At 35.8% G+C, this 26,507-nt stretch overlaps 3 protein-coding genes and 1 pseudogene across 6 annotated transcripts; 2 read left to right on the forward strand and 2 right to left on the reverse strand.

Annotated features, from left to right (window-relative positions):
- Window positions 1–4,677: 4,677 nt before the first annotated feature.
- LOC120137912 lies at window positions 4,678–17,830 on the forward strand. Of its 4 annotated transcripts, none has more exons than XM_039153552.1 (14): window positions 4,678–5,092; window positions 12,347–12,740; window positions 12,824–13,011; window positions 13,128–14,500; window positions 14,600–14,706; window positions 14,865–15,009; window positions 15,218–15,286; window positions 15,406–15,451; window positions 15,542–15,915; window positions 16,095–16,174; window positions 16,332–16,467; window positions 16,910–17,090; window positions 17,197–17,279; window positions 17,434–17,830. In XM_039153552.1, the coding sequence occupies exons 4-14, from the start codon at window positions 13,142–13,144 to the stop codon at window positions 17,566–17,568; spliced, it is 2,715 nt and encodes a 904-aa protein (XP_039009483.1). In that variant the 5' UTR covers window positions 4,678–5,092; window positions 12,347–12,740; window positions 12,824–13,011; window positions 13,128–13,141; the 3' UTR covers window positions 17,569–17,830. The 4 variants fall into 4 exon arrangements, with proteins under 4 accessions (XP_039009483.1, XP_039009482.1, XP_039009481.1 ...); XM_039153551.1 differs by having other exon boundaries at window positions 12,834–13,039; XM_039153550.1 differs by having other exon boundaries at window positions 12,834–13,011.
- Window positions 10,676–11,997, forward strand: LOC120137754. Its single transcript, XM_039153438.1, has 3 exons — window positions 10,676–10,933; window positions 11,030–11,376; window positions 11,484–11,997. The coding sequence occupies exons 1-3, from the start codon at window positions 10,676–10,678 to the stop codon at window positions 11,995–11,997; spliced, it is 1,119 nt and encodes a 372-aa protein (XP_039009369.1).
- Window positions 17,831–17,887: 57 nt separating the features above from the next.
- LOC120137755 lies at window positions 17,888–20,295 on the reverse strand (annotated as a pseudogene).
- A 132-nt stretch (window positions 20,296–20,427) lies between these two features.
- LOC120137914 (kinesin-like protein KIN-13B) lies at window positions 20,428–25,667 on the reverse strand. The gene is made up of 12 exons (XM_039153553.1): window positions 25,258–25,667; window positions 24,342–24,572; window positions 23,892–24,086; window positions 23,569–23,670; window positions 23,023–23,100; window positions 22,827–22,908; window positions 22,513–22,672; window positions 22,122–22,424; window positions 21,481–21,699; window positions 20,989–21,349; window positions 20,835–20,900; window positions 20,428–20,753 (listed from the first exon to the last, which is right to left on the reverse strand). Exons 1-12 carry the CDS (start codon window positions 25,426–25,428, stop codon window positions 20,577–20,579), a joined length of 2,145 nt encoding a protein of 714 aa, XP_039009484.1. The 5' UTR covers window positions 25,429–25,667; the 3' UTR covers window positions 20,428–20,576.
- Between the last annotated feature and the right edge of the window lie 840 nt (window positions 25,668–26,507).

Raw genomic sequence — 26,507 nt, forward strand, 5'->3', positions numbered from 1 at the left:
ATGTATAAATTCAAATATATTAATTTATTTTAAAATTCATTTTAAAATTTTGGATTTTATACTTTATTTTATTTTTCTAGGAAATATCTTTTATAGGATAATTGTTACTACATGAACTTTGTGAATGCGGGTGTTAAACATTTAAATTGGTTTGGTAATCCTTAATTATCTCCATTATAATATTATATACTATCGAAATTGGTTAAATAGTTCCTTCCTTAATTATCTTTGTTGTAATATTATATGAATCGAATTTAATGATTTATTGATAAAAATATTTAAATCGTAACGGCTATAAGCAGTTTATCTTTTTGATTTGGACGGAGAGACCAACAAGTGATTTATAGTAGATGATTAATTATGAATTATGATGATAGATAAGAGCAGAGAGAGAAGAATCAAGAATCTTTCTTTACTTAGTTGAGGGATTTTATAGTGACTTGTAGTATTGATATCATACGAAAATTCATAATGGTTACTCGTAAGTTGGTAGAATAAATTAATATGGTCGCCATATAATATATTTAATGCGACATCATGGGTCTATCAGAAGTAGTATTAAAGGATTGTAGTTGATCAAAAGATTTATATCTCCAAAAAACTTCGATCATTGAAATAAATCTGAAGAGGTACAGCTCTCATTAAAATTTAAGAATTAATGACAGATGGGATTCCACTCAAATAATTAAATTAAAACATAATTACTCACCAAAATTAAACTATTTGCATTAATACATGAAATCTAAACATTAATTATGTGCATTAATATATCAACTTTATAGGCCCTATCAAATAGAAGCAACTAGCCAGGTTTCAGTATAAAATTTGTTCATCCTACTCTTTTTGCAAAGAAGAAGAGAGTTGCAAAATGGAGAAGAAAATAATGCGTTTCTCTTCGTTTCTATGGGTTTGGGGGCTAGTGTTCATCATTAGTTTCAACTCCGTGCGGGCGTTTCATCGTCCTCGAGCAGCCACATGCGAGGATTGCGTACAGGGTTTCTTAAACCTTTGCAACCATACTTGGTGGGCCAAGTAGACCGACCCGATCGCCAATGCTGCAATGGTTTGTACCTCACGTACTATTCCTTCGACTTCACCCGACTCGAAACTCGTCGGACCATCTGCGAATGCATTCGGAAGATCGCGGTGCGCGATCAATACAAGCCCGACCGAGCGAAGATGCTTCCCGTGATTTGTTTCTATGTTCCCTTCCCCGTGCCCTTGTATCCCTCCGACGATGACTGCAAACAGTAACGCTTACCCTCTCCATTTCATGATTAGTGTTTATTGATTGCATTAGTGATCGAGGAAACTGACGTCGTTCTAATATTTTTTTGACTGTTTTGCAGCATCGGTTAAGCAATCGGAATGCAAGAAGCCGAGTCGATGCATATATCGGCACCGGAATAAACTGAAGAGTTAGCATCAAATTTCGTACAAGTTGTGTGACCTTGTAACTAAACTCAGAATTTAACATATGAATGTTCAATATGGACAATATTGGGAAGTTCTTTAAGTGCAGTTTTCTCATTTTACTCATTTAAGATTTGGTTAGCAATTGGATACTCCAAGATAAGTTTAAAATAAAAACGCTAGAAGACCACACTTACACGACGTATGATTTTATGTTAATAGGTTTGTATGTGAGAAGTTATATTAAAATTCATATATATAAGGTGATGCAAAATTAGATCATCAATATAAAATATAAGAAAAATACTCAAATTTCATGAAAAATTAAAATATTTAAAGGATGCATACCTAAGTCCATCTTGACAAACACCAAACATTTAAATCAATGTATAATATAAAAAAGTATCACTATCATTTGATAGTCACGTTGACTCATATTCTTTTTTTATCATTTTGGCCTCCAAAATTTATTTTAGGACAAAAAGTCTCTAACTTTTGACTAAATAGTCATTTTGGTCATGTTTTTTAAGTATTTTGGGCTACAACGTCTCATTTTAAGATAAAAATGTATTTATTTTGAAGCGATAACAATTTGTTGACTAGTACGAACCAAATGATCTCGATGGTAAAGGAATTATTTGATTCTTTGAGGTATCGGGTTCAAGACCAAGAATGTCAGGATGTGGGAATTCTATCTCAAATTTAAAGGTAAATTATTTAAAAATTAAAGGGTAAACTATACCAATGATCACCTAACTATTGCCCCTTTTCTTTTCGACCACCATTTTTGAAATTTTGTCAATCAAGTCACTAACTATTTAAATGCATTCAATTAAGACACTTATCGTTAATATTCAAATTAAAAATATTTTTTTTCAAAATCTCAAATTTTAAAATCTTTATAAAAAAAATACAAACCTCTATTTTAAAGTTGAAATCTTCTAAATAGCTAAATCTTGAAATTAGAATTCTTAAATTTTAAATTCTCATATCCAAATTCCGAACTTAAAATGTTGTTGTATTTCAATTATATGGCCCACATTGATAAGATGATGAATTTGATGTAGATGTTTGTGGATGAGTTAAAAACTATAGGGGAATTAACTATAATTTATGAGCAATTGCAAACAAATTTACTAGAGAATTGATTTGACAGCAATTGATTAAATGTCAGAGGAAAATTTATTTTACGACAATAGCAAACAACCAATGTTACAGCCAATTGAATTTAGGATGAGTTCATTTTAATTTATTAAAATTTATACTAAATTGATAGAATATATAAGTAACAATAATTAAATGTGTAATTATATCAAATATTTTAACTATCGCATCAGTTTCTCGGTTAAATATTAACAACAAGTGGTATAATTAAAGGCATTTAAATAGTTGAGTGACTTGATTGATAATTTCAAAAATGGTGAGCAAAATGAAAGAGGCAATAGTTAGGTGGTCAGTAGTATAATTTACCTTTAATTTTAATATTTTTTTAAATTTTAACTAATTTATAATTATACGTTGAGTCCTTTAGAACTTTAACTTTTATAAATTAAATTAATGGTGTTCATCGGTAGTGGTGCTCGTCGAGCGCCGTAGAAGTTTCATATATAAACCCTTTATCATTTCTATCCCTAGTTATTTATTAAGTAAATTTCATAATTATATTTGTGAATAAATATAAAAAGTATACATGAACTTTAGTCAAATATACAATATGATACATAAATTTTGATCTGTTGCAATTATATACATATAATTTAATTTTGGCTTAATGGTACATATGAATCCTTGATTTTGATTCAATTATACATACTTTTAAAAGTAAATATTTTTCATCTTTCATATTGGATAGATATAATTATTTGTACACAATAGTTAAACGTAAAATGATTATAATAACTTATAAAACTTGAATGAAATCAAAACTTATGCATACAATTACACCAAATTAAAATTCATATATAGTATTTCACAATGGCACCAAATCAGAGTGTCATTGATGTTATACGTACAATTTCGGAGTTTTTAATCGAGCCGACTCGGTTCGTTTACACCCCTACATTAAAGTGTCCTTGATGTTATGGCCCCACCAAACAAGGCTCCAGTGTGGTGAGATTGAATCCCCACTGCACTAGAAGCCATTCATTATCAACTTACAATATTCAATATCACTTTTAACACTAGCACTATTTTCTCTCTCTCTCTAAATCGACCTTACTATTTATCATCTTTTTTAAAAAACTTTAACTCTTTAATTTATTAACAAAACTATCATACGTAACTCTTTTCTTATATTAAATGGAATGGATTATAAAAAAATTAGTATAATCTTGTTTGTCACATCAATAAAAGTTATATTTATTTTAAAATTATTTCGGTATATATATGATTGGAAATTCTAAAAATATAATTTGTATATGTTGTAATAATTTTTTTTATCAAAAGTATACCTTGTTAGATTATATATAACCTTTTAGATTGACACATCACAACCGAAAATATTACTCGTAATATTTTTTGTTATAAGTCTTAAACCCAATAAATAACTTTTTTATTGTAATTGAAAATACCGTAATTTATATAGCTCTTTAAATTGAATATATAAACATTTTAAATTAAAATTATTTTAAATTATCCTTCTTAAAGTTTTATTTATTGCAATTGAAAATAACGTAAATTATTTTGAAATTATGTTTCAATTAGTAGATTTAAAGTTTTATTTTCCTTTATTTATTGAGTCTTTCATTCTTCTTATAAATATAATGAAAGTTTTTATCTTATCTCACATAATTTTTTCCTTTCTTCATATAAACTTTTTTCTTGCGAGAGTTAATTATTTTCATCACTTCTTAAGTCGATTTGAGAATCATAATCTTCTAAAATTTAGTTTATTAGAAATTATTTTTTGTTATTAAAGAAATTTTAAAATTAAAAATAAATTAAGATAATTATTTAGTTATAGTATAATTTAATTTGATCATACGATATTTTAATTTTATCAAATAAAATATTTATTATTTAAATAACATCATTTCAATCACGTACAATTAATATTTTAAAAAATTGTCACGATTATTAATAAATTTTGTGTGTTCACATATTTAATTTTTATTATCTTTATATTTATTAATTTGTTCCTTATTATAAGCGAAATATTAAAATATATATATATATATACACGTGTGTGTATGTATGTATTTACGTATGTTATATGTTGTTATTTTAATACAAAATGCACACTTCGGCGAAAGCGGAATCAGCACAGGAGTAAAACCATCAAGACCTACCAGTCCTCGCGTTGAAGTTTCCCCCTCTTTGTTTTCCTTTCACTTTCTAAACTAATTTTTTCTTTCCTTCCAAACACAAGTTTTCCTTCCTGTTCCTTCATCTTTTCAATTCAAATTATTTGATTCGTTTTTTTCTTCTTATTCTTCCCCACTAAGAGACATGATTTTTCGTTATGGCGGTGATTTACAGTTTCCGCGGAAAGGAGGGATAGAGAGACAAAAGCAATGATTCGTTCGATTTAGGGATTTAATTTCTTTTAGGCTTGATTTGGCCGAAACAATGAACACGCCAAAGCAAAAGCAGGTGACGGTTAGTGACTTGGTAGAGGAAGCCAAGAAGCGAATTGTGATTTTAGCTATATGCGTCGTCGGATTGTCCTATCTCATGTCACGTTAAGTTATCAAATCCTCTTTTTTTTTTGTGTTTCTCATCCTATTTCTATTCAATTTACTCTATGATTTTGATTGTTCAATCGTTCTTCTTAATCTTCAAGTTAAATCTGATCAGTTCTTTTATTCAGTTACTTGCTTTTGAGTTCATTAGGGTTATGTGTGTGTTCAATTAGAGATAAAAGAATTTTGGCATGTTCATTAGGGCTTTAGTTTTTTTTAAGTCTCGTAACATCACATTTTAGGATAGAGTTGCATCGGTTAAATATGTTTGTAGCATTGGAGTTTTTAAGGGAAAAATAGTAATTTACAACTTTAGTTCCAAAATTTATGTTGGCATCTTGATTGTAGTTGGGTTTCTTCCTCTTTTTTTTTTTTGGGTTGGGGATAATTGAGTTAGGTTTCTTTGTACTTATCCCGCCATAATTTAGCCAGTCTCGCGTTTGATTGTCTGGATGATAAATTGCAGCTGCAACTACTTAATCTTTAGATGTTGTCCAGGTCTCACAGTTTTCCCAACTAAGCTTTTAAATTAACATCACTAATTGGTTAACATATTTAAATATACTGGTACTTAACCGTTGGCCTTTAGTGAGCAAAGATAGAGCACACCGGTTCCTATACATATTTTACTAATTGCCTGCAAGTGAAGTATAATGCTACCAATGATGGTGGAATTATATGTATGGAGCCCTGAAATTTTGAAACACATGATGTTCATTCATTAAATTTTGACTTGGATTTTAAGATATTTAAAAAGACATCTGACGGATAGTATCTAAAGTTCGAGTAGAAATTCCAGCAACAAAAAATTCTGTTTTAGAAACATTAAGCTTTACCAAAAAAAAAACAACAATGCCGTGTCACAGTAAGAGAGTGAACGAGAAGCAGGAAGGTATCGAGTCTTCTGGCAGAGGAAGAGCAGTGCCTGGAGGAGGATCGTGGGTTGCATTCGTAGACAACTTGAGTAGGAGAGTGCATAGAAGTGATTTATGGGATCGTTTTAGTCTTCATGGCAAGGTGATTAAGGTGTTCATCCCGTTTGTTAATAGGAGACCTAATTATAAGGATAAGACGTTTGCTTTCGTGCACTTTGCAAGTAAGGAGGATTTGCTTAATGCAAAGAGTAAGATGAACAATGTATTGGTCGATGGTAGGAGATTAATGGTGTCGATTGCGAAGTATCAGAGGAGTAGTTTTCCGAGGAACTCGAATCGTAATAGTGTCGCGAAGTCTGGTGATGTAGGAGTGGGGGTTTCGAAAAGGAAAAGATTATCTTATCAAGCGGTTGAAGCTGGGAAGAAGGAGCTGTTGAACAAGTTCCATGATGGTAGATCTTATAAGGAGACGGTAGTGGGAGTAAAAAGAGTTGAGGGCCAACAAGTTTGTAGCTTTGGAGAGAAGAGGGAGGTGAAGAAACCTTTTGAGGCCTTTATTCCAATGGAGGAAAGGTCATGGTTAAGATCGTCCTTAACAGGTATTTGTAAAACAAATTTTTGAAGTTGAATTCATTCAGAGGGCTCTAAGAAATGAGGGAATTAATGTTAAGGTGGTAAGGTGGGGTTATGCGAAGAATGCATGTTTGGTAGTTTTCAAGTCAGTGGAGCAGAAAGATGCAGCGGTTGAAGGAAAGTGGGAGGCATTGTCCTTCTGGTTTGAAAGGCTGGAATCTGTCTTGGAAGAGAAGTGTGTTCCTTTACCTTATTGTGCTATATCAATGATCGGTGTTCCATTAAATTGCTGGTCAGTTTCTTTCTTTTCCAGTTTGGCTTCAAGATGGGGCAAGTTAGTGAAGATTCAGGATCATACAACCCAAAGAGTGGATTGCAAGGTGGCTCACATGCTGTTAAGGGTCTGAGAGCCCCTTTGACATTCCCCCCATATTACCATTAATACTTATGGAAGGTCATTTATTATTAAGATTAAGGTAGAAGGCTGTGAAGATTTTTTTCCTGTGATTGAAGATGGGATTGAGGAAGAAGGTTTTGTGGACGGAACAGTTGATCCTTGGGTGGAGAACTCGTCGGATGGAAGCCTAGGGGAGGAGCAAGGAGGGTTGCAAGGGCAGTTGGATATTCAGGCGTTGTCAGAACCTTTGAATAGGGTAGAAGCATGGGTTCGGGATGCTTCTCAAGGGGGTGACACGCTTAACGATGGAAATTTGAATGAAAAAGGAGATGGTAATAATTTTTTAGGTGTTGACTTTTGTGCAGAAGGGTCAGTACTAGGTGAAGTTCATTGTCAGCAGAAAATGTCAGGAGCTTTTTCTGAAGGGAGACAAAGGGTGATCAGTATGGTAGATGGTACCTCGGGGCAAGATAAAGTTATAAGGATGATGGGCTTTTTTCAAGCTTGGGAAGATTAGAGGAGCGTGGGCCTGAGCAGGGTAGTCCAAATCTTATAGGCATGAGAATGAGTTTGTAGATCCAAAAATTGTTACACAGGCCGAAACTAATCTGCAGATTGGGTATGTTTCACCGGTCCAGAATAGACCTTCTGGGAGGAGTGTGTCGGTCAGTAATGTAGAGAGAGGTTTTTACAAAAAAGGTTAATGCTAGGAGATGGGATGTCAAAAGCTGTTGTGCAAAGAGTTCTGATTCTGTTTCAGAGAAACAGGGGGCGGCTGAAGCATTGGAATGTTGGAATGTTTCAAATTGTTGGGGGTTAGGTTTAAAGGTGGAGAGAAGGAGTTCTTGACCAAAGTTGTTCCTCTGGTAAAGGGCAGAGAGAATTGAAGGTTGGTGTAGGAACATGGAATTATGGTTATGATTTATTTATGATGGTAGAGTGGTCCATTATGTGTTGGAATGTTAGGGGTTTGGGTAAGAAGGTTAAGGCTCGAGCTATTAGGAGATTTGTTGAGGAGAAAAAGCCTGCATTGGTATTTTTACAAGAATCCAAATTGGAAGTAGTTAGTTCTATGTTAATTAGGAAAATGGGAGGCAAAATACTTACTGGTTCGGTATCAGTTCCTGCTGTTGGTGTTGCTGGTGGGTTAATTACTTTGTGGAAACAGAAGGTTTTTGTGGTCAAGGAGGAGATTATTCATAGCAGGTTTGTGGCTGTAAAGGGGTTGTTGGAGGGATTACCAGATATGTATTGCTTCATAAATGTCTATGGTCCGAGTGTGATGCTGAGAAGGAACAGTTTTTAGGGAATTTAGTATCATTTTTGGATCAGGTTGACTGTCCAGTGTGTTTAGGTGGTGATTTTAATGTTGTACTGTCTCAGGAAGAGAAAATTGGAGGTGAAGTGAATCGGGTTTCAGTGAACATGTTCAGAGATTTGTTAGTAAGGCGAATTTAATTTATTTGCCTTTATTTGGAGGTCAGTTTACGTGGTGTAATAATAGAGAAGCTCCCACTTTTGAGAGGCTGGATCGGTTTTTGGTTGACCAGAATTATCTTTCTTATTTCCCTAAGATTAATCAAACGTTGCTGCCAAGGTCCGTTTCTGATCATAATATTATATTGTTGGAGAATAAGGATTGTAATTGGGGCCAAAGCCGTTCCGATTGTTTAATTATATGCTGGAGGAGGATGGGTTTAGTGAGATGATAAATAAGGAACTGCTCAATTTTGATAAAGAGGAGAATTCGTCGACCATTGCAAAAGTTCTTATCCGGGTGAAGGATGTGGCAAAAAAATGGTATAGGAGGGGTTTCCTTTAGCTGCCACATAAAATCAACACATTAGAGAAAAAAATTTAGGTTATGGAAATGGAATTACAACAAGGGCTTTCTAGGGCTTCAATGAAATTCATAGTTGAAGCAAAGAATGAATTGTGGAATTACAAAAGAAAGAAGAGTCGATTTGGTTGCAAAAGTCTAGGTTGAAATGGAGTTTGGAAGGAGATAGGAATACTAGTTTCTTCCATCATAGTGCAGCAGCTAGAGGGAGGTTGAATTGCATTAAATCATTCAAAGTGGATAATGAAGTTTCTGAGGATCCTATTTTAATCAAAGCTTCAGTGGTGGTGTTCTTCAAGGGGCTGTTTAATCAAAAGAACACCTTGGAGGTTGAGGAGTTGAGTCTGGAATTTCTTAAACTGTCGGAAGGGCGTTGTTCAGCACTGGAGAAGCCTTTTTCTGAAGAGGAAGTATGGGATGTTATTGAGCATTCGGATAGCAATAAAGCTCCGGGCCCGGATGGTCTGAATTTAGGGTTCTTTAAAAAGTTCTAGAATATTTTGAAAAAAGATGTGATGTTGTTTTTTAAGGATTTCTATGTGGGGAAGGAGTGGGACTCGGAGGTGAATCATTCCTTCATTTCCCTTATTCCAAAGAAGGCAAATCCGGAGGGGTTGGAAGAATTTAGGCCTATTAGCCTAGTGGGAGGGTTATATAAAATTCTGTCAAAAGTCTTAGCTAGACGTTTGAGTTTGTGCATTAACGAGATTATGAGTTCATCACAATTTGCGTTCATTCCGGGAAGAAATATATTGGACTGTTCGTTTATTGCAAATGAAAGTATTGACTTTTGGAGGAAGAAAGGTTTGAAGGGAGTTATCTTCAAGGTGGATTTTAAGAGAGCCTACGACTCGGTTGATTGGTCAATTTTGATGGTAATAATGAACAAAATAGGGTTTGGTGATAAGTGGCGGTCTTGGATGTATCAGTGTATGTCTACAGCCTCCATTTCGGTCTTAGTTAACGGGTCTCCTACGGAGAGATTTCACACAGGTAGGGGACTTAGACAGGGATGTTCGCTTTCTCCTCTGTTATTCAATTTGGCTACTGAGTTGTTGCATTTGTTGCTTTCTAAAGCAGTGGAGTTGGGTCTGTTTTCGGGCTTCGATCTAGGTGCTCATGATAGGATTTTCAAGCTTTCGCATTTGCAATTTGCGGATGATCTTGTAGTTTTTAGCAAAGGTTCTATTCGTGATTTGAGAAATGTTAGAAGAGTTTTATTAATTTATGAGCTGTTGGTGGGGTTGAAGATTAACCTAGTCAAGAGCAAGATTTTCGGCATTAATGTGGACGATGGGGAGCTAGCTAATTAGGCAAATGAGATTGGATGCTCGGTGGGCCAATTTCCAGCTGAATATTTAGGTTTACCTTTGGGGTACAAGAGGAATTCGGTTGCTATGTGGGAGCCAATAGTGGCGAGATTTCATGCAAAGTTGAGTGGTTGGATGGCTAATTCCTTGTCTTTGGCAGGTAGGGTGGTGTTGCTTAAATCGGTGTTGTGCTCTCTCCCAATTTATTTCCTTTCTATGTTCAGAATTCCAGATTTTGTACTTCAAAAACTCAACTCTATCATGGCTTCTTTTCTTTGGAGGGTGCGGCAGATAGCAAAAAAATACACTGGATTAATTGGAAGTCGTTCAGCAAGCCAAAAAGTTTGGGCGGTCTAGGGATCCTGAACTTATCATTCTTGAATAGAGCTTTACTAGGGAAATGGGTTTGGAAGTTTGCATCAGAAAAGCAGTCTTGGTGGAAGAGGGTGGTGTGTGCATTTTACAATTTGGATCCGAATTCCATTATGATGGGGAATTCATGCTCAGCCCGGGCCTCGTGGATTTGGAAAGGGGTGGTTAAAAACTTCTTTACCAATGATGATTTTGGGGATTGTCTTAGGGGGAATATGCGTTTGAAGACAGGGAACGAGAAATATGTGGAATTCTGGAATGATGTTTGGTTAGGAGGAGTACCCTTGAAAGATTTGTTTCCTCGACTTTATGTTTTGTCCATCAATAAATTGGGTAAAGTGATGGATTTTAGGGTGAATAATGCCTCTGGTTGGGTGTGGGACATCCAAATGAGAAGAAATTTGGCAGATTGGGAACTTGAACAGTGGTTGTTGTTGGTTTCCATACTGAACAATATCTCTTTATGTCCTGAAGTGGATGATTGTTGGATCTGATCAGAGAATGGTGAGGGCTGCTATTCAGCAAAATCTTGCATTAATTCTTTCTTTGATCATATTGGCATTGAGCAGAGTCAGGAGTTGTGGGTGAGGAATATTTGGGTAGGGATTGCTCCTCCTCGGATTGAAACTTTTGTTTGGCAGCTTGCTCATCAGAGAGTGCCGGTTAAAGAGGAATTATTGAAGAGAGGTGTGGCAGAGATTGTAGATCCTTCATGTCCATTGTGTGGTCGGGAGGTGGAATCAGTTCCACATTTATTTCTGCATTGTGAGGTTGTATGGGGTTTATGGTCTTCTTTTTTGAAAAGATGGAATGTGTTCTTGGTGATTCCAAAGCTTATTATTGATTTTATCATTTTGTGGGATGATTTAATGCCGAAATCTTTGATATGGAAGTTCATTCCAAGGGCAGTGATGTGGTCTGTGTGGAAGTGCAGAAATGAGGTTATTTTTCAGAAAGAAAAGCTGGATGTGGTCAGATTGTCCTTTATTGTTCATTTAGAATAGCCTCATGGTTTGTTGCAAGGTTCAATGATGTTCCTATCCCTTTAGACTCCCTAGTAGGTGATTTAAAACTTGCTGATTCGATGAGTAGGCAGCGAAAGGCATGTACTCAACCAACATGTTGGATTCCGCCCCCGGATGGGTTCCTAAAGTTAAATGTTGATGGAGCGATGGTTTTGGGATGGGGTAAAGGAGGTATTGGTGGTCTGATCCGGGACAGTTGTGGTGTGTTACTTCAGTGGTTCTCTGAAAGTGTTGGGGGTGGTCCTCCTATCATGGCTGAGTTATTGGCAATTAAGAGGGGACTTTGTCTTATGGAAGACTTAGGTGCTGTTCCTAATCAGAGGTTTATTTTAGAATCTGATTCATGTAATGCTCTGAAGTGGATCAAGAATCCGGGGTTATGCACTCCTATGTTTCAATCCTTGGTTAAGGAGATAGTCTCGCTATTGGAAGGAAAGGATATTATCATCAGACACGTTTTGAGGGCGGCTAATTGGGAAGCTGACAAATTAGCTAAAGACGGGATAGGGTGATTTCTTGTTTTATGTTGGTTGTGTTGAGGTTCAGGAATTTGTTTTCCTGTGTTAGGTGTTTTGAATTAAGTTTTATGTTTTTCGTTTGGAGTATTAGCAGTCTGTAAAGGGTATGCCTTTGTAGGGACTGCTTTTGTACTATTGTTCTTCTAATAAAATTATTGGCACTCTTTTCCCCCTTCCTAGATCCTTCATGTTACTGTTATAACATGGAGGGTTTTAAGGGGTTTTTTAATGAGGCCAACTTTCTATAAAAAAAAAACACATCTGACATTTTCAGTATATGGTTCCTATTAATTCATTTCAACCTTTTGAATTGATATTTACACATTTCTTTTTCTTATATCAGGGACAAGCTCCTCGGTTTTGGTTAATCTTCCTGCTGCTGCCTCCTTAATCATTCTCCTCCGGTATTTCTTGATAGATTATGAAATGCGGAGGAAAACTGATGCATATAACAGCAAACCTGCATCTACAAGTGCCTCGACTCCTAAGCAACCACCAGAACGTCCTAAAGTTGTTGAACATTGTGATTGGAGAAGGAAAGTAAATTCTCCTGTCGTTGAGAATGCGATAGATCAGTTCACAAGACATCTTATTTCCGAGTGGATGACAGATCTATGGTATTCTCGTTTAACACCTGATAAAGAAGGCCCAGAAGAATTGGTGCAGATCATAAATGGTGTTCTTGGGGAGCTCTCAGAACGCTTCAGAAATATAAACCTCATCAATTTACTGACAAGGTATAAGTCCGTTCCACCACTGATTCTTTTTTATTATTGTTCAAGTCTCAAGAATGTTTAAGAGGGAACTAATCTATGTCTAGGACGATGCAGGGACCTTATTAATCTCTTTTGTTCACACTTGGAGCTTTTTCGTATCAATAAACCAAAAATTGAAAATAAGCAATCTGAACCACTGACTATCAAATATCGAGATGCTGAAATAAGGCGCATTCTGGCAGCAGAGAACAAACTGCACCCGGCTTTATTCTCTACTGAAGCTGAGCACAAGGTTGTTGAGTTTTCAGTTTGACCTTCCAGTTATGTCAAAACTAGTCCATTAACCTGACATTCCTATAGGAGTGTACTATTCCTTGATTATGATAGTGTCTGCCCTGTTCATTTCAGGTTTGCAACATTTGATGAATGGTCTCATTTCTTTCACATTCAGGCCCGAAGATTTGCAGTGCTCTTTCTTTCGTTATATTGTCAGGGAGCTTCTGGCTTGCACAGTAATTCGACCTGTCATAAACTTAGTGAGTCCAAAGTTTATAAATGAGAGGATTGAATCTGCAGTTATATCTAGGACAAAAGCTAAAGGAGAACTTAATGCTGCTCAAGATGCGTCTCAATATAAAGCAAATGGCACTTCAAAGATCTCATCTGATAATTTTTCTAAGTTTCTAGATCCTTCTGTTACTGGTGTTGAACTTGTACAGTTAAAAACTAATCAGTCTGGAGCTGCTGGAGACACCACTGCAACAGACGAACTAAATGGAAAACAACTTTCAAAAGATCCATTGCTTTCCATGGATACCCAAACTTTCCATTCATGGAGCTCGGTGCCCTTGAACTCACAGACTGATGCTGAAAGAGGTATTGAACAACATCGTTCAGGTGGAGAATGGGGTGACATGTTAGATCTGATTTCACGTAGAAAGACCGAGGCCCTTGCTCCAGAAAATTTTGAGAACATGTGGACAAAGGGGAGAGATTACAATAAGGATAGAGAAAAACAATTAATCGGGCAAGTTCCTCATCATTCCTCTGCTGGGAACTCTGCTGCTGTGGATCATGCAAAAGCAATATTGAAGACCAGAGAAAAGTATCCAACCAAGCTTAACTCATCTGAGAGTCATGTTGCTCAACCGGCATTAACTGATCAATGCAGAATAGAAAAATCATTCCCACATGAAGTTCGGAACGTATCGTACTTCTCTTCAGTGTTATCTTCTCAGGAAGATGATCGTAACCTTGTTGATTTGGAGGAGGTTGAATCAGAAAGCAGTGATTCCTTTACGTCTCAAGAAGAAGAATCAGGACATGTAACGGGTCTTGATTCTTCTGGAACTAAAGTTTGGGATGGTAAGGGTAACAGAAACCTGACTGTTTCTCACATTCATCATCCACTTGAAAATCTTGAGGGCCATATTGTAAAGAAGGCTGGTGGAAGGCATGTTCAATATCGAAGATTGACTAGAACCCCATCCAGCAGGAAAAGATCTAGATTGACCAGTCAGAAGTTGCCTGTCTGGCAAGAGATTGAGAGGACGAGATTCTTATCTATGGATGGGCAAGACATACTTAATCCACTGAATGGACATGGAAAAGCTGAATATTCCAGTGATGATTCTGAGACTGAATTCTTTGGTAGACTTCACAGTGGAGTAACTGCTTCTTCATCTGCTTCTCCTCTCTCTATTTCAGAAAGTCGTAGTTTGACTGCTAATATCTTGCAAAATTCGTTGGTTGGAGGGTCTTTTTTTAAATTGAGATGTGAGGTACTTAATAATGACAAGTATCTTCTTCACGTCAGTTTGCTATAATTTCTCATTCTGATACTTTTTCATTGATTGTTGCAATACTATTTTCTTTTGCAGGTTTTAGGTGCAAATATTGTAAAGAGTGGTTCTAGAACATTTGCTGTTTACTCCATATCTGTTACAGATGTACTAAATAACAATAGTAGTTGGTCCATCAAGAGAAGGTGTGTAGAGTGTGCTATATACTTTCTGGTCTACCTCCCATGTTGCATCCTAGAGCATTAGAGGCTTCTCAGTTGGATTTTTCTAAAATGTGTAGCCAGTTACATTTTTATCTTCACCTCTGTCTGTGTTGCTAGTCTTTTTAATTGTTCTCATTCAGGTTTCGCCATTTTGAGGAGCTGCATCAGCGTCTTAAATCATTTCGAGAATATAAACTTCACTTGCCACCAAAGCATTTTCTTTCATCGGGTTTAGACATTTCAGTAATACGAGAACGGTGCAAATTGCTTGATGAGTATTTAAAGGTTAAACGCTTGAACTCAATTTTATCATTTTTCTATCTTGAGTTTTCGTCGTAAAATATATTTGTTGGGCTGTTTGATTATAGTACTTCCATCTGGCCAAAGTGACATTTAATTCATATGTGAGAAATAGTCATAGCATATGCTTTATGTACTAGATTTGCTTATCTTTATGTATTTGGAGGACTTATTAATATTTTTTTGTCTTCAGATGCTATTGCAGCTTCCGACTATTTCAGGATCAATTGAAGTTTGGGACTTCCTAAGTGTTGATTCCCAGGTGAACTTATTTTTCCTTTCTTTTCTGGGAAGAGAAATTGTTTGGGGGTAGGGGGTGGGGTGGTCTCAGATTTTCCCAGTTAAGTACAACCTCTTATTATATAATATTTTGTAATGCAGACATATGTATTCTCGAGTTCTTTTTCTATTGTCGAAACTTTGTCAGGTAATTCAAATATAATTTAGTAGGCTCTTTGCATAGTTTGCTTTTTCCTTCAAATGATTATATTTCTTGCGTTGCTTGGAAACTTTCTAGTTGGCCTTGATGATAATCCATCTGAAAAGGGCAAAAAGGCTTCAAATGTTGCAGGGCCTCTGATGGGTCCATTAACTTCCCGGAGACAACAGTTAGATACTGAAAGCAAGGAATCTTCATTGCAAATAAAGCCTAATCTTGCAACTGATGGATTAAGAAATGCAAAAAATGTTTCTAATTCTCCATCAAAAGTTGCCACTGAAGCAAGGTGCAAGTCCTCTGAAGATACTGGCAATGGTTCTGATGCTAAAGTGAGAAATACATCGTTAGTAAGGAACTCAAAGGAAAATGTTAGAGGAAGAGAGAACGAAATAATGGAAGATGCTTCTGAGTTGCTTCTTGATTCTGATATGTACTCAACCCTTCCTACAGAGGTAATCAGTTTAATGTCAAATGTTTTCTATCCTTTGTCAGTGTCTCCAGAATTAACTTGTCTGTCATAACTATGCTTAATCAAGTGCAAAACTTTCAATGTTTCATATTTTTTTGCAATTCTATTTGAAACACTTCTATGGTCCTCGATGGATTTTAACAGACTCATCTTCTGCTGCAGTGGGTGCCACCAAATTTAAGTGCTCCTATATTAGATTTGGTGGATGTCATTTTCCAGCTCCAGGATGGTGGATGGATCAGGTACATAAATGGCTATAGAACTATTCACATGTTAGCATTATATTTTGATTTTGCCTCCTTAAAACGGGAAATTGTCTGCCCTAATGTAAGCCTAGCATTATCACATCCAATTCTAAACAGATGCACAAGTCTTATGTACTTTGCTTGTGTATTTCAGGCGGAAGGCTTTTTGGTTTGCCAAACAGGTTCTACAACTTGGAATGGGTGATGCTTTTGATGACTGGCTGATAGAAAAGATCCAGCTGCTGCGCAAGGGGTCAGTTGTTGCTTCAGGAATCAATAGGGTTGAGCAGGTAGTCATTTGATCTCAGAAGCTATTTTTCCCTTTAAAAGTATAGCAAATTTATCTGTAAATTTGTTTAGTGGCATTAGGGAGTTAAAAAAAAATCTCCTCTTGACCAAGTTTGCAAGAGGATTGAAGGGCCAGCCCAACCCCAATGGTATTTGCTCAGCCTCTGGAACAGAACCATGTTTGTTCTGTGTAGTGGAGTTTTTAAGGGATTCTATTCAATATATTATCCGACTTGAAATTTATATTTAAATCCTTTGTCTTATATGTTTTTGCTATGTTAAGAGATTTTTCTGTATTTTCTTGTGCTTCATCTTACTATTTCATGTCTTGTTTTGTCGAACTGCAACTGGTTTCTTTCAAAAAAAGAAAATTCACTTTTAAACGGTGCTACTACCTATGCTTGTATGCACTTCTATTATAGAATGCCTGCAATTTCCATGCAGATACTTTGGCCTGATGGAATATTCATAACGAAACATCAAAAGCGACGTCTGCCGCCATCCAGTTGTCCATCCCAAGCTTCACCACATCCACAATCTCATGAAACATCATCTATATCGAATAATGAGCAGCAACAACTGGAAGCAGAACGTCGTGCAAAATTCGTTTACGAGCTAATGATTGGTAGTTTGTTTATCACCAATGTTTCTTATCATATTCTGCATTGCATTATAATGTCACCAAACCGAAAATTCTAAGAAAGTCAAGTAACTTGATTTTCTCGGTACAGACAAAGCGCCTGCTGCTATTGTGGGCCTTGTTGGTCACAAGGAGTATGAACAATGCGCCAAAGATCTCTATTTCTTTATCCAGGTAATTTAGGACATTAATAGAAACAACACTTCAATTATTAACATCGAGTTGGGTATAACATGATCGGTGTCAGCTTACAAGTTGAGAGTGGCTGGAGATTTTGGTTTTCATATTGAAATTCATTATGGCTAATGTTTGGTCTCTCTTGTTGCAGTCTAGTGTCTGTTTGAAGCTGTTGGCATACGACGTTATCGAGCTATTACTGTTGTCTGCATTTCCGGAGATGGATTATGTATTCAAGCAGGTGCGTGAGGAAAAACACAGGTTCGGTGAATATAAAGCGGACTAGTTGAGATTTCAGATATGGAGGTTGAACAATAGTGGTTCGGCCTTGTATTTCCCCTCAAGTAGTGGAATGTTGAGATTCATGTTTGGTTCATTGCCTTGAGAAGTTCATTCATATTTTACAGCACCAGCACTTCATACACAGGTTCAAATTCTGTAATTAGTTTCCTCTTTCCTTGAGAAAAAAAAAGATTCATCACTCTTGGAGGAATTGCAAGTAAACCTTGAGAAGAGTGAATTTGAAAGCTTTTGGCTGTGGTTCTTTTCCATTCCTTTTTCTCCCAATTCTTACAATCTGAAGCATTTGCACTAAAAACACAGGATTTACAAATCTTTTGATGCATTGTTTCTAAAAACTTCAGCCATCCGAAACAAGATTACAGGCACCGTAACTTAAACAAGAAAGTCATTAACTTGATCCAGAATAGGAAAATAAAAAACCATCCGAGTAATTTAGAGTCGAACAACAATAGCCTAAGCAGCTACATAAAAACACAAACTAAAAACAATGACATCCGATGTTGTAAAAAATGGCACTTCTCAAGTAATGTTTCCGACACAACTTGTATTAAAAATGATGGATTCAACTAAACAACCTCATAAGCAACTTAAGCAGAAGAAGCTGCTGCTATATTCTTCCTCGGTGCTGCTTCAGTACCTAGGATCATGATACAGCACGAAATTCAAAACACTAACAATTTTTGGAGGTTAAAAAAGTTTCAACTGGAACAGAATATGTTCATACATCTACATACCTTCTCTGAAACCAGTCTTGAACCTGCGAGGAACATGGCGAAGATACCTCATCCTACCAGTTCCGGTGGTCTTCCTTCAGATTGCCTTAACGCTCCAGTTATCTGATTGACACAATAAACAAGCTCCCCTTAGATTTAACAATTAACATGCCCAACTACAATCCCCATTCACACATTTTCACATCTCAAACATCACAACACACACCGCAACCATATTGCAAGATCTACGAATATAAGCACATTTCTTGTAACATTATAACTCGCGAGTACGATAATCATCATAGAAACACACGTTCATACTCCGGCAAGTATACAAGTTTAAACTTCGATAAAGAATACATTCATTCTATTACCATAAATCACTAGATCCCAGCAATTTTTGAATTAGTACACTAACGTAGTCCAGGATAACGACTTCTAATTATAACAAATTCATTCAAGTAAAACAAACTAGAAGTACAATCAAAGATACATAATCTTATCAGAAGAGATCAACTTGAATACACCGAGTAAATAAAACCAAACAGACCCAGAAAAATAAATCAGCTGAACGGGAAGAAACCCAGATTTAAAAGCATACCTAATAAACAGTAAGCAACGAAAAAAACTAAAGCTTTAGAAATGAAAGAGAGGTTACTTACATTTCCTCTTACGGGCAGCGGGGAAAGCACAAGCAGAGCAACGGCTCTTTTGGAGATGGAAGCTACGGCGGCCGCATCTCACGCAAAGAGTGTGGGTCTTGTTCCTTCGTTTACCAAAACTCCCTGTTCCCTTTCCCTGCAAATCACAGTGTTCATTTCAATTGTAAACATTCAATGAGATCAAAGGAAGGCAAAAGAAAAAAAAATTGTTTTCTGTTTTTCTGTTTTACTATTGGAGCTGACGCAGGAGAACCCTAAGATATGGTACTTTGGGCTCTGAACAAGGAGGAGAGCGGCGGAGGAAGAAACTATTATGGCAGCTGAAGGGTTTTTCAGAATTGAGTTGAAGGGTTCGGTTTCTAGGATGGGCCTGGTCTCTGGGTTCCTTTTACGTTTTTCGGCTTATTATAGGAGATTAGCTCAATTTGTTCGTCCAAAATGGGCTTCGGTTTGAACTTTCCACGTGGTCGAGAATAGAGGTGCACAAAAAATTCGAATATCCGATTTTGGGTAAAAAATATTCGAAACCGGATTTTGAAAAAACCGGTTTTTTTTAAACCGGATCGGATATTTAAAAACCGGATAGTATAACCGGTTTGAGAAAAAATTGAACGACCGGTTTTTTTACCGGATTAAAAACCGGTTTTTTTCAAACCGGATAAAAAACCGGTTTTTTATCCGGATAAAAAAAAACCGGTTTTTTTAAAAAACCGGTTTTTAACCGAAAAAATCCGGTTTTTTTTAAAAAACTGGTTTTTTGCAAACCGAAACCGGTTACACCGGTTACACCATCCGACCCTCCAAACCGGTTAGGATCCGAACCGGTTTTTTTAAAATCCGGTTTTTGGGTTGGGAGAAAAAACCGGATCGGTTTTTATCCGATCCGGATCGGATTGAAATCCGGATTCTGTGCATCTCTAGTCGAGAAGCTATATAAATTAAATTTGAAAGAAAAAGGGAGAAAAAAAACTCGTAAGTCTCTTCCAATTATCAATTTTGGCAAATTGATCACTATAGTTGCTGTTGAAGTAATCATTTTGTTCTTTTCATTTGAATACGATATGATGCAATGAAAACTTCAAAACCGGAATTCACAAAGCATATCAGAGGAAAAGAGGAGAAAACATAAGAGGGATATTACGCATTAGTGAAAAAGATTAGGAATTGGAGATGATGGATGTTGGTGATATGGAACATTGATGTAAAAGAGCAATCCACTACTATTCCCGGCTCAGAAATCAATCGGCAACGAGTTCTTCACCGATATGTACTTGAAATTCTCCATTTTGCAGGCCTCCGCCAGTATCGACGGTTCGAAGAGAAGATTCGGGTCATTTCGGATTGTATAAATAATTTCTTCTAACAACCTTTTTTTTTGTAAATGAAAATCTGAGACATTGGAATTATGAATCCAATTACAATAGCAACCCCAAACGGCATGAAAATGCCTAGTGACTCATTTTCTTTTTAAAGGATAGCACAATGGAAAAGATAAAGAAGGGCAGCTCAGATAGTGAATCTGAATCATCCAGCAAACTGCTGCCAAATCAAATTTTTCAATAGAATCTCTCTTAAAAATTGTAAAAAGAAATAATAAATCATAAAATCAAACCAATCTAGCCGGATGAAGATACTAATACGTTATGCTCCTTTAAGCGTTTCTGGAAATGAGCCAACCGAGTTTGCAACTGTGTGATGCCAGCAGCCTTCTGAGAAAGAATAGCAGTCAGCCTCGATATATAATCGTCCAGCTGGTTTCCGGGTTGATCTGCTTCAACCAGCAGGTTCATCTCCTGAAATTGTTACATCCAAATTTAATGAAATCATGAAAGCAGCTCAGTGAGGTAAAGAATAAGTTGCGAACCCAGGTTTACCTCTTTGACAATATTCATAGTTTCCTCCACTTGTTTCCTGTGGGCATTTACAAGATCCTCCTCTTCCTGTGTAAAGGCAACACTTGAGTTTTAACATTCAATCAAGTTGATTTTTATGTCTCTTTACCAATAATAATACTCTTGTAAAAATTACCTGCAGGAGAGCATTCAAATCATCATCTGAATTTGAATGCTTAAAGTCAGATCTTACTGGTTCTTTCCATTTTGTTTGACCCGTAGGTTTCGGTATCTTGTTCTCCGCTGTAGAGAAACTGTATTGATCTCGCTTCCCATTTTTCTTCCACATCACTTTCTCCTGCTCAATGGTGTCTTCCGAGGCATCAAAATCATATATGTCGTCTTGGACAGGCCATGTATCATTAATATCATCCTCGAACGATGATGATGCAGTTGGTAAAACCGAAGATAAGGGCTGAGCAGTGGATTCTTTCAGATTTAAGGTCGAAGATAAAACATCTTTCTTTGGGTTTCCCCCTTTGGAAAGGCTCTTCACCCTGTAGTAATTTTTACATCGAACAGAAGTCAAACACATGAAAGAAAAAGGCAATTAAAACCAGAGGAAAGACTTTAAAAAATGATGTGTAAATTTTTTGTTATAACTTAAAACTAGAGAAGTCTTAATTACCTATCAGAATATCTTAAGGTGTTCAGAGTGTGTTCACATGACCCTGAATTCGGTGAAATGCAAGATATCATAACCGTACGGGAATTTCCCATAAAAGAGTCCCTTAAAACTTCCGTCAGTTTACTGCCTCTGAAAGGAATGTGGCCCTGGTCATTGTCAAGAGCTCTTATGCACTCCTTCAAGGCAAGCAAGCTCTTGTTGATCTCAGCACCTTCCATTCTGCATTACAAAAAGAAGTGGCTAATTAAACAAGCACGTCAAGCAAAACTAAATTCACACCTATCCGAAATTTGTCCACAAGGAAAATATTTTGTACGCTAGATCTGAAATCATGAATTGGAACCAAACTTTAAATGCAAAAACATCAAGTCCAGGCGTTTTTGGACTGCTTAAACATTTTTCAACTTTGAAATGTTTGGACTTGATATTGAGTAAAATTAATATAGAGGTCAAACAGCTAAGTCAACTACATGGAGTTAAAAAGCGAGATGATCCAGAAACTGTGGACTATTTGGCATAACTGTCTTCAAAATTCTCTCTGTTTAGCTTAAACTAACAACACTATTTTTTTAATATTAAGATCTGTAATTGAATCTGCTCCTTATCCATGGTCATTTTGCAATTTAGAAGATGCACAGTACCTTGTTTGCTTATCATTATCTGTAGTGTCTGCACCTCGTTCACTTCCAGCCAGATCTATAAAGGAAAGCTTGCCAACAAGACGGGGAGGCTTTGATCCATTTCCATCAACAGATCTCTTGATGGCAAGCTGAAGTATAGCATGAGATCGGGATGATTCCTCGTTTGCACCTGTGGTACCAGTACTTCTTGTGGCATTTCCTTTCTCGATAAGCTCCTTAATAGTCTCTACATCTGATACTATGTACTCTTGCAGACCCACAATACAAACTTGCTGCTTACCATCCTCTCGCATGCAAAGTTTTCTGCAGAAAGAAAGGTTAGTTTTTAGCGAATTTAGAAGCAATAGCACTGAACAGAAAAGGAGAATGCTTGTAACTATTAACAACTTACTTCCTATCACCGAGAAGATCATACAATTTTCCTCCATATATCTCAAAGAAGCTTACAAACAACTGAAACCCTTGGTTCCTGTAGGTATGGTGCATCAACCTCAGGATATCCCTAGAGGCTCTAAGTGGAAGCGGCTTCATAGTATAGGTTTTTCCACTCCCTGAACAAGAGAAAGACCTATAAGTGCAAGATGGCTTAAATTTGAAATTCATAAAAAAGAGATAAATTTATAAGTTAGTGTCAAACAAGAAAAATTCAGTAAAAGAAAAACCTCCAACAAAGTATCCATCTGAGATGTGGTGGCAGTTATTTACCTGTTTGACCATATGCAAAACAAGTGGCTTTGGTGCGTTGAAAAATTATAGGAATTATGGGCTCCATCGTTTCATGATAGACCTACAGTAAAAAAATGAAGCCAAGACAGGGTGAGAAAAACAACCACTGTAGGAAATCCATATCCTGCAATATATTCTAACCTTATCCACTAATACGTTTAGACCATCTACTCACCTCATCATTAGAAACCTCCTCATTCAGCACCGCGTCAAAAACAAATTCATGCTTCTCCAAGTATTCTGTAAGGTCAACCTACAAAATGTCAAAAATTAAGCATGCAATGTATGCTGTATAAAGCATAGACTAATACACCTATGCTACTATGCTAGATAAATAGTTGAAGTGCGTATAAAAAACCAATTAACAAATGAAGACGGCATATAAGTGCTACAAGTTTTTTAATGTGTTATGTCATGGCATAAAAAACATATAATACTTCCTCCAAGAAGGATCAAAATAATCATTTGAAACCTAAAATACAAGTGAACTTACAACCTTTGAGATTCCTTATTGATGTACAAAACTGCTGTTTGAAATAATTAAATGTGAAAACCCATGTCATTGGTTCCATTCACAGTTTTCTTTGTTACTTCAGACATAAAATTGGGAAATACATATTTGAGATTTCCTGGGTTCATTTTGGATTGCTATGCTTTTAAGTGACCTTTCTAATTTGGTATAGCCTTGACCTTGTAGACGTTAAAATAATTTAATTGTTACCTTAAGTTTAGTCTCATGCACTACTAGGGAGTTGGAAAGGGTCTCTATGATATCTTCCTCATTTTTTGCCAACTCCTTTTTATTGAGAGGTCTCTTGCGCACCTGCAATCAAAAACCCATAGAAACTGTGTGGTGGGGGTAGTAGCTTGATGTAAGATACTCAGATGTTGATCATTAATCTACTCGTGCAAAACATGTGATGCATGAATCACAAGATAGTAAAAAACATCTATTGCGTTTGTTGGTGTTGCAACCCGTTTAGGTTGAAAAGAGAGTAAATTATGAAGAGATGGTCAAAGGTAATCAGCAGAACAAAAACATACCACCACTTTGATCTTTGCAACTGAATTGACCTTCTCTTTGTCTGCAGCAAAGCTTTTGAGGAGGCCATTCTCTGGCACACCACCAGCTCTGCCTGTTTGTTTGTTATTTGAGAGATAGGGTTCAGAGTCATCAAAGCTTCTGCCTCGAACTGGATTATAGAGAGAATAACCATTATACAGGTTGGGAACAGGCATCTGCCACCAATAAACAAAAATCATTAACATAAACAAGCATAAAAATTGAATTACTCATGCAGTTGAATCTATTCTCTACGACACTATTCTCTGAAGTCTGAACTAATGATTCTATGTATACACCCAAAAAGAGAACTGATGATTTGATAAACTTATGAAGCCCCCATTCTTTATTTGTTTATTACTGGACTACTCCATCAATAGTAGACGTGAAAAATAAACCCAATGAATTTAAAGAAGCAGTGAATGACCAACCTGAGGCAAAAGCTCCGTATCAAAAGAATGCAGATCCAAGAGACCAGGACTAAATTCATTGGGCGACTCTTCACCATTCTTCCTCTGGCTTGACTGCCGTAAACTAACTGGAGGACTTATAGGCTCAGTGAAAAAATCGTTCCCCATATTGAAATCCCTCTGCACATTCCTATAAATCCCAGGCACTTGTCCTCCTCCATCTCCACCTCCACCGCCATAGAATGAATAATCCTGCTCTCAATTCAACCAGCAAAATAACGCAATCAAGCATTCGGATATCGAAATAATAACTGAACCGCATTGAATGTTGATCCATAAAGATCCAGAAGTCAATCCTCCAATCAAAACCTTCCAGCATTAATTTTTACTCTTCCAAGTAGTACAGACTAACACATAATTTCTCTTTTACTTCTAGGTCTTTTCATTTTTCCCCATGGGAAAGGGATTTTAGAGCTACAAAAAAGAAAATTATCCAAAAAGAGAAGAACCCATTTTTGTTCCAACGAAACAGCATCTAAAAAACTATAAATTATTTTAGTACCAAAACGGACCCGGGGGTGTTTCGCTCTAGTAATTCTCCTTATCATTAAGAAATGACCATCCAAGTAGAGCACAAGGTTCGTGGGATCGAGTCCACGGAAGAGGTCTAAGCTGCTCTCAAAGAAACTGGTGTTAGAGGTAGCCTACTATCTTACCTCTCTTACCCGCATATTATGAAAAAAAGGGACAGCCATTTTTTTTTATTAAGACTAAAAATCATGTAACTATAGATCTATACAATTTTCTTACATTGTCCATTTTATACCAAAAGTAGTATGTGTTAGTGGATAGAAATTTTCATTTTGCGTCATCTGCGCATTACACGGAGTCAAACATAATTCAGAAATCTAAAATGGAAAAAAAAACGTATGATGACCTGAAGAGGAGGAATTGAGTTGTTAGAAGAGTGAAGATGCTGAAGACCAGCAGACTGAAGCCACCTTCCATTCGACGTCGTTTCCAATAAGTTATCTGAGTATTGCCTCTGATGGTGTACCTGCAACCCCGACGCACCAGATCTCTTCCCCTGCCTGCCCATTCCGTTCATCTCCCACAACTCTCTCCCCTTACTCAATTACTTATACTCGGAATCGATTTTTTTATTCAAAAACAAAAAACAAAATCTCCGATGCTTCGATCCAAAGCTTCCCTTTCTCTATCCCTTCTTAAAGTGAAATTATAAAAGGAAAAAATGCACCCGATCACCCGAATTACAGTTAAACGGATCTTAACTGGGTATCTACCCAAAACAAAGAAGCTTCTCTCTTCTTCTTTTGGCTTTGGCTTTTGGTTACAGACAAGATTCAATGGGGGTGAAAAAGGGCGTTTTTATTATTAAAAAAAAATCACCGAAAATATTATAATATTAATTGTCAGGTATCATAAGGCGCGTTTTAAAGAATCAATTTTTTTAAAATTATTTTATCACATCATATTATCTAAAAATATATTTAAAAAATTTTAAAAAAAAAATTATAATGACCAATAATATAATTTAATATATATTAATTTTATGAGTTAAAAGTTTAATGATATTAATTTATATACTTATATTAGAGTGTTTATGTTATATTTCTTAACAATGTGGGATAAAAATTAAAATGAGTATTCCTTAACTTTTTATATTATCTCTATAACTAATTAATCTACTTATACATTAATGTTAAATTTTATTAGGTTAATATTTATTATTAAGGTTTACTAATTAAGATTAGATATTTTTTTATATGTTAATATATGTAAATGTTTTTTTAATTATGAGTTCAAAAAATTAATGTAACACAAATTAAAAATATTTCATTTACATATAAACACATTACTTATTGAATATGATTAATTATATCTATAATTTAAGTTAAATCTAATATAAAAATATGAAAAAATATTACTTGGTGTCATGAACATGTAAGACGTGAAGTTTATATAGAAATTTGTTCTCATGAATAATTAAAAAAAATCATATAACAAAATGTATATATGTAAATGATAATATCATTAGTTGTTACTACTAAAAGGATAATATAAATTAGTTTAAAAAATTATAATATAAATATTTTTATAAGTTATATAATCATACAATTAGGATCACATAACAATCAAATTAATCATATTTAATAAATAATGCAT

This window comes from Hibiscus syriacus, unplaced genomic scaffold, assembly GCF_006381635.1.
Source record: "Hibiscus syriacus cultivar Baekdansim isolate YM2019G1 unplaced genomic scaffold, ASM638163v2 tig00110676_pilon, whole genome shotgun sequence".
Taxonomy (NCBI): Eukaryota; Viridiplantae; Streptophyta; class Magnoliopsida; order Malvales; family Malvaceae; genus Hibiscus; species Hibiscus syriacus.